Below are 14772 nucleotides of genomic sequence, written 5' to 3' on the forward strand. Positions count from 1 at the left end.
TGTGTGTGTGTGTGTGTGTGTGTGTGTGTGTGTGTATATATATATGATAAATGAGGACATTTTTCTTCCACTGAATAAGCAACTGGAGGCATCTCAGGCTGCAGCTCCCTGTAAAGGTTTACTTGGAAATATGTTGCCTTTGAATGGGGTTTGCTTCTGAGTAAACGTTTAAGAGGAAGGAGTTGGAAAGACAGTATTTTAGGGGGAAAGGTTTTATTGGGTTAAGAAGAAAGCAAACTGGGGGGAGACACTCTCAAGAGTGCTGTTTTGCGGAGTGGATCTGTTCGACTTCATTCCCATAAATTCAACCTGAAAAGAGCATCCAGAGGCATAGCCATAGTCTGGACTATCAGCATGCCCCTTTGAGACTTAACTGTTGTGGAAGAAGTTGTGGCATAAAATTTTTGTGCACAAGCTTATACTACAACTTCTCCTGTACAGTTTAGTCTCAAAGGTGCTGCAAGGTTCCCCTTGCAGACTGGAAAGAGAAGTTGCTTGCCTTGCATAGTCTTGGAGCTTCACTTTCTAGTACATATCTAAGTTATTGTTTGGTGTTGCTGACCTTTAAAAATAAAGTCCTTTCCACTTTGGGTATGCAAAGGGAGACTGTGAGTAAAAACTGTGCCTTTTTGTCCTGGAACTGAGTTTTCCAGCAGAGAAGGTATTATGAATCAGAGATGACTTGGTGAAAGCATTTCCCTGCATTCTCACTGAGTGCCCCTCCTTTCCTTCTTCTTTTCAGTGTCTCAGTTTAAGATGGTGAATTATTCCTACGATGAAGATCTGGAAGAACTGTGTCCAGTATGTGGGGATAAAGTCTCTGGATATCACTATGGACTCCTGACTTGTGAAAGTTGCAAGGTTTGCTTGTCACACTTCTTGACTCTTTTGATGGAGGTGGGATATTGGGGGCATGTTCAAAGTTTCTTGTAATGCTGAAGTTTTGTAAGGAGTAGGAAAGCTCTCTCTTTTCAACAAGAGGAAGAAAAACACTTTGGGATGTTCTGGTTAGGGCTGTGATATTTACTGCCTTTAAATATTTGGTTGCCGTGAAGTGATGTAGTTGTCGAGGGGCTGTCCTCAATATTGATTTTAGTTGATTTATATACATTGAACATTATTGTTCCTGTATCTTGTCCCTGATAAATTTGAGGGCAACGTTATTGAAGGCAACTGTTTCTAGCTTCTCATCTTTCAGGATGCAAATGTAAATTTCCCTGGTCATTCTTCTTATGCTTTTGCAACACAAACACACACACACACACACACACACACACACACACACGAGTTTTCTGTCAGTATTTATTAGGAGGGTGATCAAGTGGAAATCAATGCAATGATTTCAAAACATCATACATCACTATGAAGAATCTCTTTGTGCATGCGTTTTATTTTGATGCAGATGTGCCCCAGGGGTCAAAAATTATAAATGCATTCAAAATCATAGGCCGGTCCCATACTGTCAGGGAGTAAATATCAACCATCTCATTTGATTTGAAGATAAAATTGAAAGAGTGTAAAAGTGTGAAAGAACAGTATTTTCTGAATGAAATGCACTAGTGATGTGGTGATTAAAATGTATCCAAAGCATATTATTGCGTAGCTCTTCTTAAGCAATAGAATTGAAAGCGTTTAGTTGGATGAGCCGCAGACAATTTTAGCACTGTCTAGAAACTTAATAGTAATAGTAGATGACCCCCATGAATGTTTACTCAGTTCATTCCAGTACATACAGTGCAATCCTTTGTATATCTACCTGGAAATAAGTCCCTTTGTGTTAAATGGAACAATTCCAGAATAATTGTCCATATATAAGGTTGCACCATTACTCCTCAAGTAAGTGTGCATAGTTTTTCTATATGTTTTCATAAGGATTCATGAGAATGAAAATATCTGCGCTGTATAATACAATATGTTTTTTAAATTATCATTATGCAAGAAAAAATAGTAACTTATCTAGCAAACCAGTGTAAAAAGCAGTATAGTGGGCCTTGGTATCTTCTGGGGTTTGGTTCCAGGACCCCCATGGATCCTAAAAGTTGTGGATGCTCAAGTCCTATTCAATATAGTGGCATAGTAAAATGATGCCCCTTATATACAATGGGGGGAAAATCAAGGTTTGCTTTTGGGAATTTATATATTTTTTAAAAATATTTTCAAGCCCTGGATGCTTAAATCTGTGGATAAAGAGTCCATTGTTATGGATGGCCAACTGTACCATTCTATAAAGAAATGAACATTTAGATTGTAAGCCTGAGGGATTGCCTTATTAAAAAAATTGTATGTACGGCGCTGTGTAAATTTACAGCGATATATAAATAAAGCTTAATAATAATAATAACAACACTTAGGTACAGTCTCAGCTGCAAGGAGTGTACACTTTAAATTTAGCTAGTGCTGAAAGAGGAGACATCAAAGAGAAGAAGAGTGGGAGGCGAGGTCAACAAAAATGGGGCAGCCAGGTACAGATGGGACAGAGGAAGAATGAACATACATTTTCCATTGGGTATTTTTTGAAAGAACCAATAAAACTGTGTTCATGATGTAATACATTTGTTGGGCTTTATAAAATTGTCACCATACTTCTTTTTGTTGATTTTACAAGTAGTCTAACTTTGTTTCATTTCACGCTGAGAAAATAAGGCATCACATCCAAATGGGCACAGCCATGTGGGCATGCGGGATATTTCTCTTGCATCTTCTGAAAGCTTTTATTTTTTGATAAATAAAATAAATCTGCATCCAGCCCCTAAAAAATGCCTGTGAAGAAATAACTGGAAATCATCTTGTAAAGATTATAGACTAGGAATAGGATGTGGATGCCTCACCACCAGCATCTGAGGTGTATCAATATCAATAGAGACTAGCCTCAGGGAATATTTTGTCTTTTGGTCTGTTCAGGGTTGTTTTTCCCTAAGAATTTTATAAGGAAACCAAACACTTTGTGAGTGTCCAGTTGGCACCATGCGAATGGAGAAATGTGCCTGGCAATGGTTTTTGGAATGCAAAATAATAATAATAAAAAATAAATAAAATAACATAAAAGCTTGGAAAACAAAATGGGTCTGTCTTTGATATCTATTTTTTTTAAAAACAGGGATTCTTTAAGCGGACGGTCCAGAACAACAAAAGGTACACTTGTATAGAAAATCAAAGCTGCCAGATTGACAAAACTCAAAGGAAGCGTTGTCCTTACTGTCGGTTTCAGAAATGTCTAAGTGTCGGGATGAAGTTGGAAGGTAAGGCCTAACTAATGCCACTGTCTCCATAATGTACATCACAGCCTCAGTCCTACTTGCAATAAACCCACTGAAATTATGAACTCATTAGTTTCACCTCATAAAAGTCCCATCAATTTCAGTGGGTCTATTCTAAGTAGGACTATACCTGACTGAAGGCAAAATGTTTTAAAAATTCTAAGTTTTTTTTAATGAACATTATTATTTATACTTTCAGTTATTGAAATTGCTGCCATTTGTTGCTGTATTCATGATTATGACCCATGAGGTTGGCCAAACTCATGGAGCTTATGGAAACACTCCCTGCTCCCAATCCCTGATAACCTTTGGGTTATTTATTTGTTTGTTTGTTTATTCATGGGATTTATATCCTGCCTTTTGCCCAAGATGGGATTCGGTGATATTTGAAAGCTACATTAAATGTACATCATATGCCAGCAGGTTACAAGTATAATTCTCTGATTACAGCATGCTAGAAGAAGGCAGAGCAGTTGCGCTAACCATAAATACTTGAACAAAATAAAATTGATTCTCTTAAATACTGAATTAAATCAATTATAGATATAATAAATTATTGAGTGGAGGTGATGATAACCATTCCTACAGCAACTATGCTGGCTATATTTAAGTGCGTGAAATACAAAATGGTATTAGAGATCGGTATGTTTCTCATGCATAACTGGACATTCTCAGTTATCAGTTGAATCCGCTGTGAAAGGGGAGTGAGCAATTGTGCAATTGAGCTAATCATTGATGAAACAGTCATTGGAAGTATGACAAACATGTCACAGTTTTATTTTTGTTCTCTGTTCTGGAAGAGCTCAATTTATATTTTTATATTTTTATTTTAAAATAACAAAGAAAAAAATTAAAAAATCTTGGACTGGATTTCAGATTTTACTAAATGAAACAGCTATGCTACATATTTTACTACTCGACAGAACATACAGGATCCTGAATTCTTGCTTTGCTAGACAACTCCCCTTCTAAACTCTTAGCACTGAAGTTAGAGTACATAGCCAGTGGCCACTTTTTAAAAGTCACAGAAGCAGGCTAAGAATTGCATCCCCTTGCATTCTTTTACTCCTAGCAAATTACCATTTGAATGGCTGGGAATCTATTATTCATTGGACCCCAGAAACAAAGTAGCACAAAACAGAAATTCAGGGACACATTATTATTATTATTTTTCTTTTTAACCCCTCCCCTCCCACAAATAACCCTTGCTATCACAAAAGTCTTGGTAACACTTTGCAAGGGATTAATTGGCCCCAAAGAAGTGTCCATTGTGTTTTAACACTTGCTAGTGATGTGACTCCACATTTACCATATTTTGTGCAATACTTTATCTGGCAGTCTGTACTTTTTTCCCCTCAATTAGATCATAGTTTTCAGGGAATGCTGTACATAATTTTTGATTGGTTTTCAGAGTTTCAGGTACAAGTGATGGACTATTAACCTGGTTAGATGTATGTCCCCAACATTGGTTTTATTTGTGGTGGATTCCACAGTTGACTTTCAATATGTAGTGTCGTTTTTCTGTTCATTGACATTTAACAATACCATTGTACACATAAATATTGGGGAGGAAACACCACTGAAGTCAATATAATTTATTTCTACATAACCTTTCTTAGGGTTGCACACTACATGATTTTGCCTTTTATCAGGGTTTTAGAAGTGGGTTAGACTCAAATACAATATTGTAATAACTGCAATCAATAGATTCATAATACAAAGGCTGATTTGATTAATTGGGGGAAAACCAATTTTGCCTGATTGTTTAGGATATAACTTCTTTGTATTTGAAGCTATCTTGGTTCTAGTATAGATGTCTTGTGTTTCCCATCTTAACATGAGGAGGTAGCTTATATTCATTTAATTGTAAGCTATCACATACGTTTTAAGTATCTCAAAAAGACACCAGTATCAATGTATTTTTAAATAATATGCCAGTTTATATAAATGTGTTTTTAAGCTAGTCTTGTTGTCTTATGTAAAGGTCACAACAAAAAACTGGAAAGCACATATTCACAGTAGAAGAATAGAAGGAGTCAATTCCCATGTGCTGTGTGATGGTCCTAAAACTTTTAATTTCAATGTGTTTCAGCATTTCTACCAACTGGCCTTCTTCAGGGCCTTTTATAAAAAATAGACAGAAACAGATTTACTATAACTGTGGTATTGAAACAACCCATAAACTACCTATAAAACATATTTTTTTAAAAAAATTAAATAGTTTCTATTATACATATAAATATATGCAAATCAAATATCCAAAACTTCTAGAGTTGCACTCTTCCGCCTCAATCAAAGTGGACCTTCTAAGTAATACACAGCATTACATTACACAGCACATAGGACTTCATCTCTTCTTAATCTTCTCCTTGTGTGTAGATCTATATACAGTACAACACAACTGCCTAAATACCCTGAAGGTACCAAGCTAAGCAAGAACAGTTGAGGTTATTATTTGGGTGGGGAACCAGCTAGGATTACCACATGCTGTAGTCTGTATTTTAGGATGAGGCAATGGCAAACCACCTCTGAGTATTCCTTGTGAAAACCCTATGAAATGAATGGCATCATCATAAATCAATGGGTGACTTAAAAGCGTGCGTACACACACACACACACACACACACAGAGTACATCATAACATAGTGTCTCAGCAAACTGCATATCCCACCTATTTCTACAAAAAGGCACTTAAACCAGTATTGTTTTTAAATCCATAGAACAACTGAAGCCGAAACTGTGTTCTGTAGATATAACAGAATGGAAATCAAAGTTATATTATGACATGCACATTTAAGAAACTGCATTCCCCAATAGCAATAGCAATAGCAATAGCAAGTACATTTCTATACCGCTTATCAGTGCACTTAAGCATTCCCTAAGCAGTTTACAAAGTGTAAGCTAATCACCCCCAACTATCTGGATACTCATTTTAGTGACCTCAGAAGGATGCAAGCCTGAGTCGAGCTTGAGCCCTTTCGCTGGTATTGAACTCACAACTGCAGTACAGGCATTTAACCATTGCACCAGCAGGGCAATGTGGTTGTAGGGACAAGGAGATGTACAGAAAAAACTATGCTGAAACCTATTCTGCTAATTCATCCCCCAAGGTCATTTCCCACCCCTGGACCCTTCAGACATGCTTCCTTCTTCAAACCACCACTTGTTGAAGGAAAAAATTTGCAAGGGAGAACCACATGGTGGGGGTGAAGGATCAGTCTATAGATGCTTCCCACAAAGCCTCCCTGCCCTTGCACAAGGTCAGGGAGACTTTGTTGGGGAAAATCTACAGACTAATTTTTCACTTTCATCAAGTGGTTCTCTTTTGTTTTCCTTTGTAAACTAGGACCTTTGCAGAGCCTTCAACAAACGACCCACACTTAGAATTCAAGCATTTTGGGACCGAAACTGGTTCTGTTTTCCAGAAATGAAAAGAGCTCCCAGTCCAGCCACAGAGAAATGTGTCCCTGATTGTGTCCAACTATCTTAAGATCTATAGTACCGTTTGAGGGGAGATGTCATTTTGTTGCAGTAATCTGTGCCATTTTACTGAAAAATCTAACAGAATCAGTAGGAAACCCTGAGCTACCCTTTGCCAGTCTAGTTTCATCATCCAGTTTTAGACCTTCTTAGATTATTGATTAATTGTTGTTGTTTTTAACATGAGTCACATAAAAAATAGGTTAAAATGTGTTCATTGAATTCAATATCAGTTTCTTTTTGGACATCTTTGACAACCTAATATATTTTACAGAAATGTTAGAAAGAAAAGCTACTGTCCTATGATGCCTGCAAAGTATTTCTATGTATACCTGTTGAAATGTCACATTTTCTCTTCCCATTGCAGTCCATTAAAGTGACTGCTGCTCTCAAGGCCATACAAACTTCGAGACTGTTGCATTTGGAAGAATTTAGACACATTAGTCTTTTGAGGCTACAACTTCCAGATTACTCAACCTCAGCCAAAACGGGCAACTATCATGCTGTCTGGGGGATTCTGGAAGTTGTAGTCCAAAAACTGAATTTTCCCAAGCTCTGGTTTTAGAAGGGACAAAGGGCTGAAGTAAGAAAGGGAGCCCAGAAAATTCAGGTGTAAACGAAACAAAGTTGCAGTTGTACCTTTCAGTACCATTTCCCAATCAAATACTTACTTACATGCTTATTGCACTGGCTACAGTTGTGATACAATAATTGATGGAAGAATTCACTTTGTATTTTTATAACTTGCCTGTGACAGTCCTGAAAATATATCTAAACTGGAGAGAGTCTAGTTCATTGAGAAGAAGAATGCACCTGATTTTACAAAACTTGCAACGATCAGAGATTGACCAACATTATTTAATTACATTACAACAGTCTAAAAAGGAATGGTGTGTAACTGTAGTTGGTTAGTAAATTGTCCCAGACAGTTTAATTTCTTATAGTAAGGCACTATTGTGGTGTTTCTCATAATATTTTTTTTCCAGTGGTTAAATATTGTCTTATTATCCCTCTCTTGTTGCCCCAGAACCCACTTCCCTTTCGTTATCAGCAGAACAGGAAGAATCATGTGCTCTCATAATCATAAATGCTCATGACATTTATATGTGTGTTTCTTCTATGGTGATACATGATCTTAAATCCGAGTTCATAAATTACAGTTTAGGCAGAAATCATTAATTGTTAACACATCTTTATGATAATGTATGGCTTTCTGTGTACCTAGAAACATCTAATACATTTTTAATGGCAGGCTAATCCTTAAGATAAAAGCTTAGGAACGTCACCTCCAGCCATCGCAGCATGTCACCAAGCTGTCAAAGGCCCTTCTTCCTATCTAATTGCCAGTGGGAAGGATAGGCAGAGTGAGACCTGCTCACTGCTGCTTTCAAAATATGCTTTTGCGACACGTTGCTCCGACTGAGACCAACTGAACTGTTGGCAGGGGAGCACTTCTGTGACTCCTTTCCAAGCTCCATTGTATTATGAGCTGAGGGGCATTAACTGTTGCATTTTCAGAAACACCTGTCTGTCTGTGACTTATCTGGAAATGTTTCCAGAAGCTGGGGTAGTGGGGGTGAGGAGAAAAAACAAAGTATTCCTGGAATGTTTGTGGCCCACAATTAAGGGGAACTAATGGAGTTGTTGTTATGTGCCTTCAAGTTATCTCCAACTAATAGCAACCCTGTCCTGGGTTTTTCTCAATGGGATTTGTTCTGAGGGATTTGCCATTTCCTTCATCTGAGGCTGAGTGAGTGTGATGTCTAAGCTCACCCAATGGGTTTCCATGGCTCAGCAGGGATTCAAACTCTTCTCTCCAGGAGTGCAGCACTCAAACATCTATACAACACTGCCTTTCAGCTAATAGTGTTATAGTTGTTTCATTTCCTCATCAGGAAGATCTGTAAACTTCTTATTTTCAAACAGTTACAAGAACCAGAACTTACAAAGCCATTTAAGACAGTACCCTTTCAACAGGCTGAATTCAGCAACAAAACAAGATCATGAAGTTTTATTAAATGCAGTGCTTTAAAATGCTGGACATGGCAAGCCATCCCACATTAAGCACTTTGGGGTCCTCTTGACATTGGCAAGAGGTTAATGGCTTTCTTGGACTAGACTTAATGGGTAGTTTAGTATGGTGAACATTTACAAGATTATGTCCAGGCATTTCTCTCTCTCCTGTCTCTGAGAGAGAAGATATATTTGGATCAAATCAAATAACAGGAAAGATGGTAATAAGTTCATAAAATACCATTTCATTCCAATAGTTCCTCACAGAATAATATTGTAGTGTATATGTAATATTACAATAATTATATTAGTTTCTGAAAGGATTTGTGTGTAAATATGCACAAATATACATACACTAGCAATGAAATGTCTAAAAGAACAAGAAAAAATGCTTCATTATGAAATAACCACATAATGGTAGATGTAATCAGGCTGGTAGCTGATAGATTGTTTCCTCTGTAGTCACCCATCAAACTTCAGATAGAGCCAAAGAAAGGTGTTAGTATATAAGCAGTTAGTGTATAGGCAGGTATATACAGAGGGAAACACTGTAGATAGAGCCTAGGGAAAAATGGGAGCCATTGCATTTAGTATAAAATGGGTGTAATGATCGCAACACTCAGTCCGAGTAAATAGCCTTGTCATGATGATACAGAGTAACTGTAGTTTCTGATCTGCTTCCATTGCATTACTAAGAATTACCAGGATATGGATCACTTAAGTCAGGCAGGGAAGTAGCTAGAGCATTAGCCTGAGCTGGTAGAGCTGTTCCATCATGTGAAGGTTACCCTAACTGAAAAGATAGACCAATGAATACTCCCCAAGCACTGACCCTGTTTATTCAAAAGGAGCTACTAGTCCAAGGAAGTGAGAGCTGGTGAGTGAGGTGTAGTGGTTAGGGTGCTGTACTGGCATTTGGAAATGCAGGTTCTAGTCTTTGCTGAGCCTGGAAGCTTAATTGGTATTCTTCAATCAGTCATTCTTTTGCAGTCCGACTGAGCTCATGTGGTTGTTTTGAAGACAAAGTGAGGGGAAGAGCCATGCAAAATGCTTTGACCCCACTCAAAATAGGACATAAATGTAAAAAAAAAAAAAAAATTAGGAGATTTATCTTAAAAATAAAAATTTTCAAATGAATATCCATTTGTTTCACAACCGCAGGTTTAACACGTGTCTTTTTGTTTGTTTGTTACCTCCACTTCCAACAGCTGTGAGAGCTGACCGAATGCGTGGGGGTCGAAACAAGTTTGGACCAATGTACAAGAGAGACAGGGCACTGAAGCAGCAGAAGAAGGCTCTCATCCGAGCAAATGGACTCAAGTTGGAAGCCATGACTCAGGTAATCCAAGCGATGCCCACTGACCTAACCATCTCCTCGGCCATCCAGAATATTCATTCTGTCTCCAAAGGCCTACCTCTCAACCATACCGCCTTGCCTCCTGCGGACTATGACCGGAGTCCCTTTGTCACCTCTCCCATTAGCATGACCATGCCACCACATGGCAGCATCCAAGGTTACCAGACCTACGGTCACTTTCCAAGCCGTGCTATCAAGTCTGAGTACCCTGATCCTTACACTAGCTCCCCAGAGTCCATCATGGGCTATTCTTACATGGATGGTTACCATCAGACAAGCTCTCCGGCAAGTATTCCTCATCTGATCTTGGAACTCTTGAAGTGTGAACCAGATGAGCCACAGGTCCAGGCAAAGATCATGGCATACTTACAGCAGGAACAAGCCAATCGAAGCAAACATGAAAAGCTCAATACCTTTGGGCTGATGTGTAAAATGGCTGACCAAACCCTCTTCTCGATTGTTGAGTGGGCCAGGAGTAGCATTTTCTTCAGAGAACTTAAGGTACGTCATACAGTTATTTTAATATGATGTGAACATGAACTCAGGCTTTATAGTCAGAATGCATATTTTGTCCATTTGCCCAGGGCAGCTTATAACCACTGACCGTTCTTTAATCAAAAGTCACTGTCATATCACAAGAATGAAAAGGGAACCTGTCCTGCTAGTCATCATCTTTTTGTAAACAAGGAGTAACGCAAAGTATGGCCTCTGTTCTATAGTTCCGCAGGTCAAAACGTCAAAAATGGGAGACTCTGGGGAGCTGTTCTAAGGCATTCTTTAAATGATTGGTCTTACAGTGGTGATTGTAGACAGCTGTCTAGGATGGTGGTGTTGAAAATAAGTAAGAATGTTTGCTGCAAAAGAGGATCTTTCCTTTGTTCAGATCTTTTTTCAGTACCTGTTTGTGTACTCCTCAGAAACAGCAGAGGAATGATGCAGGTGAAGTGTAGGCTATTGATATTGTCCCCAGACAACACAGCTCACTGAAGGAAAAGCTTGGGAGTATAAACTGGTCATTTAACATGCATGACATCATTATTTATAACACCAGATAGTTTTTGGATTACACACCTCCATGGTGCAGCACAGAATAGTGTGTAGTGTGTGCGTGTGTGTTGGTGTGTGTGTGTGTGAGAGAGAGAGAGAGAGAGAGAGAGAGAGAGTTGTACATGTTCAATGCTAACCCCTCTTGTAGATCTGCTACTATATGCCTTGAAATAGGGGGGCATTCTTTTGTTCAATGTCCCATTTAGTGCAATTACAGGAGCTCCGCAACAACTTGTAGATATTATATATTTAATGGATGAAGAGAGTATTATATTGTACTCCACATGTGTAGTTTATGCATGACAGAAGAGTAGCTGGTGAAGGGAGGGGTGTATCAAGATGAAATGTGCCTTTATCAAACAAAAAACCTGATGGTGTGACATAGCCCTTGCAAAAACATTCCTTTCTAGACTGTTAAAGCAACATGTCCCTGGGTCGGCTACTAAAATGTATGCCTAGATCCTGTTTGTGGGGGCTTGGGGTTGGGTTGGGTGGGGGAAGTAGGCCCAGGTGTAGTGGAGGACACTATCCAGGTACCAGCATTAAAGTCAAATTCAAGTGCTAATACATTTAGCTTCTCTACATTGTACTGGCAGAAGGCACTATCTTGTCCTTTGTCTTGGGCAGCAAAACATGTTGTGCCAGTCCTGCAAAGCTGACATGTGTCTAATGATGAGTTCAGAAGTGAATTCACTGCAACAAAATCATGGAAGGAAGATTTAAAGGTTCCAGGTATTTCTGGTCTGTAGAAATAACATAGGATGGGATGGAGACAGTTTGAGGAATGTCAGAATTTAAATAGTGAAAGCATTTTTTCTGCATTCCACTGAGGACAGGACAAGGAACCAATGGTTTAAACAAGGAGAAGGCAGGAGGACCAGTTGTGTGAACCACTCATCCATGGAAGTGGGTGACACAATAGGATGTGGAATATTCCTTCTGAGAAAGTTTCAGTGAAAGTTGTAAAAGTATCTGCTAGATCTCCTGAACATGTAATACCATCTGATCCTGGATGAAGGTCTCAAAGTGATCCTTTTGACTCTCAAAGACTTCAATTTCAAAAATGTGGACTAGGCAGCACTTGGGAAAGTTCCTCTTTTTTGGCCATTAGACACAGTGAGAAGTGTAGCTGTGCTGACTAAAATCCCTTCTTCTACACAAATATGAATGGTACAGGAGTCCTGTCCCTGTTTACTGCCACCACTATTAGGTTTTCTTCTGGTTTGCTGTTGATGGAATACAGGCGAATCACTGTAATCCATTTTTGTCACTTCATGCCATCTTGTCTCTTCCTGAACATCCAGCAGGTACTCAAGGAAATGTTGCTTCAATCTATAAATACAGTAGCTGTCAACTCTGGTTACGGGAAGGAAGTTGAGCTCCCTTCTGCGATTACTGTTGTAGAATTTCTCATGGAACCGAAATCCTTCTGTATTATGTAGTATTGCTCAAAGAAAGGGTTCTTTTCCAGCCAAATCTCACTGTAGAGAATAGCCTTTCCAAATGTCATACCAACTTTTATTACTACATCTAAAAGATGAGAAGCTATGAGAGAAAGCAGGACAGCAGGCTGCAGGTTTTCAGGAGCATTATTAACACATAGTCTCAAGGCACAACATATAACAATTTTGCTGGGGTTAAGAACACCTTTGTTGTTGTCAGAAGTAGGATGTCAAATTGCTGGTGAACCCAAGCTGTGCTGCCTAGAGTTCCATGGGGGGAAAGGTGGATATAAATTGAATGAATGAATAGGACCTACGTTTCTGCTGCAAAATCCATAATTTATGAATTGCTTCAGTTCAAGATACTAGCCATGTCTTTCTCATGTTAGTCCATTCCATTTTACCATTTTCCATTGGTAAACACTATTCTCTAGACAATGAACATGCTCATTTGGAACATCTGGGAAGAATTTGTTGGAATACCATAACACTCGATTAACCACAACTTCCCATCGAGCATTTACTGCCACAGCTCCTACATTGTGGAATAGTTTACTGGAAGAGATCCATCTTATTACCACCTTAGATGCCTTTAAGAAGGCACTTAAGACGGATCTCTTCCGCCGGGCTTATCCACCGGATTTAGTATAAGAGACTATGCTTAAGGCTCCACCTTGATTATGATTGTATAATTATTTAATGATTGGATATTTTAAGGAACTAATAGGAACCTGTAATTCAGTATTAGTATTTTATAGATTGTTTTTCTGGATTGTATTGTATTATTTTAATGATGTAATCCTGCTTCAATCCTTGGGAGAGGAGGAAAATATAAATTATTATTATTATTATTATTATTATTATTATTATTACTACTACTACTACTACTACTACTACTACTACTGAGGTGTCTGAGGTTCCACTAAGTGTGCTGATTCTGTTCTCTTGTGTTGTGTGTGAATAGGTCATTCTGACCACATAATGATCCATGCTTAGCAAATTCATTCTTCATCATTATATAGAAAAATCCACTGAAAGTCTGGTTTCAAGAGGACTATTGAAAAGAAGGTTAAATTAAAGGATTCCCTTTATTTCAGTGGGTCTTAAACATACAAGGTAATATGAATATTCTAGCAAATGTTTAGCTGAACTGCCTATGAAGGGCGTAGATGTGAACATGAAATTCTGCAGTGTACCTAAATCCATTTTGCAAAGCCATGTCATGTGCAAAGGATGGCAGTTTTATTTAATGTGAACAGTGAAAAAATGAATTGTAGGCTCTATCTTACTTTATGACCATTGTCTTGCCTCACTGTAAACACTAGATACATGATCCCAACATAATCAATGTAAAGTGAAAAGCCAGGAGGCAGTTTTCTGGAGGAGCACAAATCTATTCCAATGAATGTGAGCTGTGTATGTGTATTACTTCACTCTTTTATATCTCTGGTATGCTTCAAAGAGGCTCATGAAAATACTTGTGGATTATGTCCTTACTGCTCTTGGAACACTTTGCAGTCAGGAGATGTTGTGCTAATGAAACCTTTTTGCTCATGGTTGCTCATCAGATGAACAGGGGACAATAGTTGCATGAAACAATGTTGCTTCTGTATCCAATGTTGCTTGTGTATCCAACTTGTAAGAACATTTCTCTGGAAACAAAATGTTGGGTTAGATGTGATATGTTTCTGGTATCATGTTATCATTTTTGTTATCATGTCTCATTTCTCTCAAGCTTGAAACTCAAACATGTTGAAATAGAGGTATTTCACAGATAAAAGTAAATTCAGAAAAGGGGTGTGTGTGTGAAATATGTAGAAGTAAAATTAGGTGATTGACAACTTGGTCCAAAACTGGGAGAAGATATTTGATCTCCAAATTATCAACTGAGAGACAAAATAAGTAATGATAATGATGCTAATTTTTAGGTACTATTTTCACTATAGGATGAGAAAAGTGTGATGTCATTGGCTTTGCTGGCTGGGGTGATGGGAGTTATAGTCCCAAAACATTTCCTGTTCATGTTTTTCCTTTAAAAACAATACAGCATATATATTCTAGTGTACAGCTGGAAGAGTTCTCTGAAGTGGCTGATACACTTTTTTAAAAACCAAGAAAAATAGTTCTTGCCCTCAGGCTTACAGTTGTTAAAGCATACACTAACACAGAGACAAAA

At 38.2% G+C, this 14772-nt stretch overlaps 1 protein-coding gene across 2 annotated transcripts in view; it reads left to right on the forward strand.

The window, feature by feature from the left end:
* The window catches only part of NR5A2 (nuclear receptor subfamily 5 group A member 2), a 145851-nt gene that overhangs the window by 26665 nt on the left and 104414 nt on the right, over positions 1–14772 (forward strand). For both annotated transcript variants that reach the window (XM_042466242.1, XM_042466243.1), the window contains exons 2-4: positions 743–861; positions 3098–3239; positions 9959–10608. In XM_042466242.1, the coding sequence (XP_042322176.1) occupies positions 743–861; positions 3098–3239; positions 9959–10608 (911 nt within the window). The remainder of the gene's footprint in view (positions 1–742; positions 862–3097; positions 3240–9958; positions 10609–14772) is intronic.

Source organism: Sceloporus undulatus, chromosome 4 (assembly GCF_019175285.1).
Source record: "Sceloporus undulatus isolate JIND9_A2432 ecotype Alabama chromosome 4, SceUnd_v1.1, whole genome shotgun sequence".
Lineage (NCBI taxonomy): Eukaryota > Metazoa > Chordata > Lepidosauria > Squamata > Phrynosomatidae > Sceloporus > Sceloporus undulatus.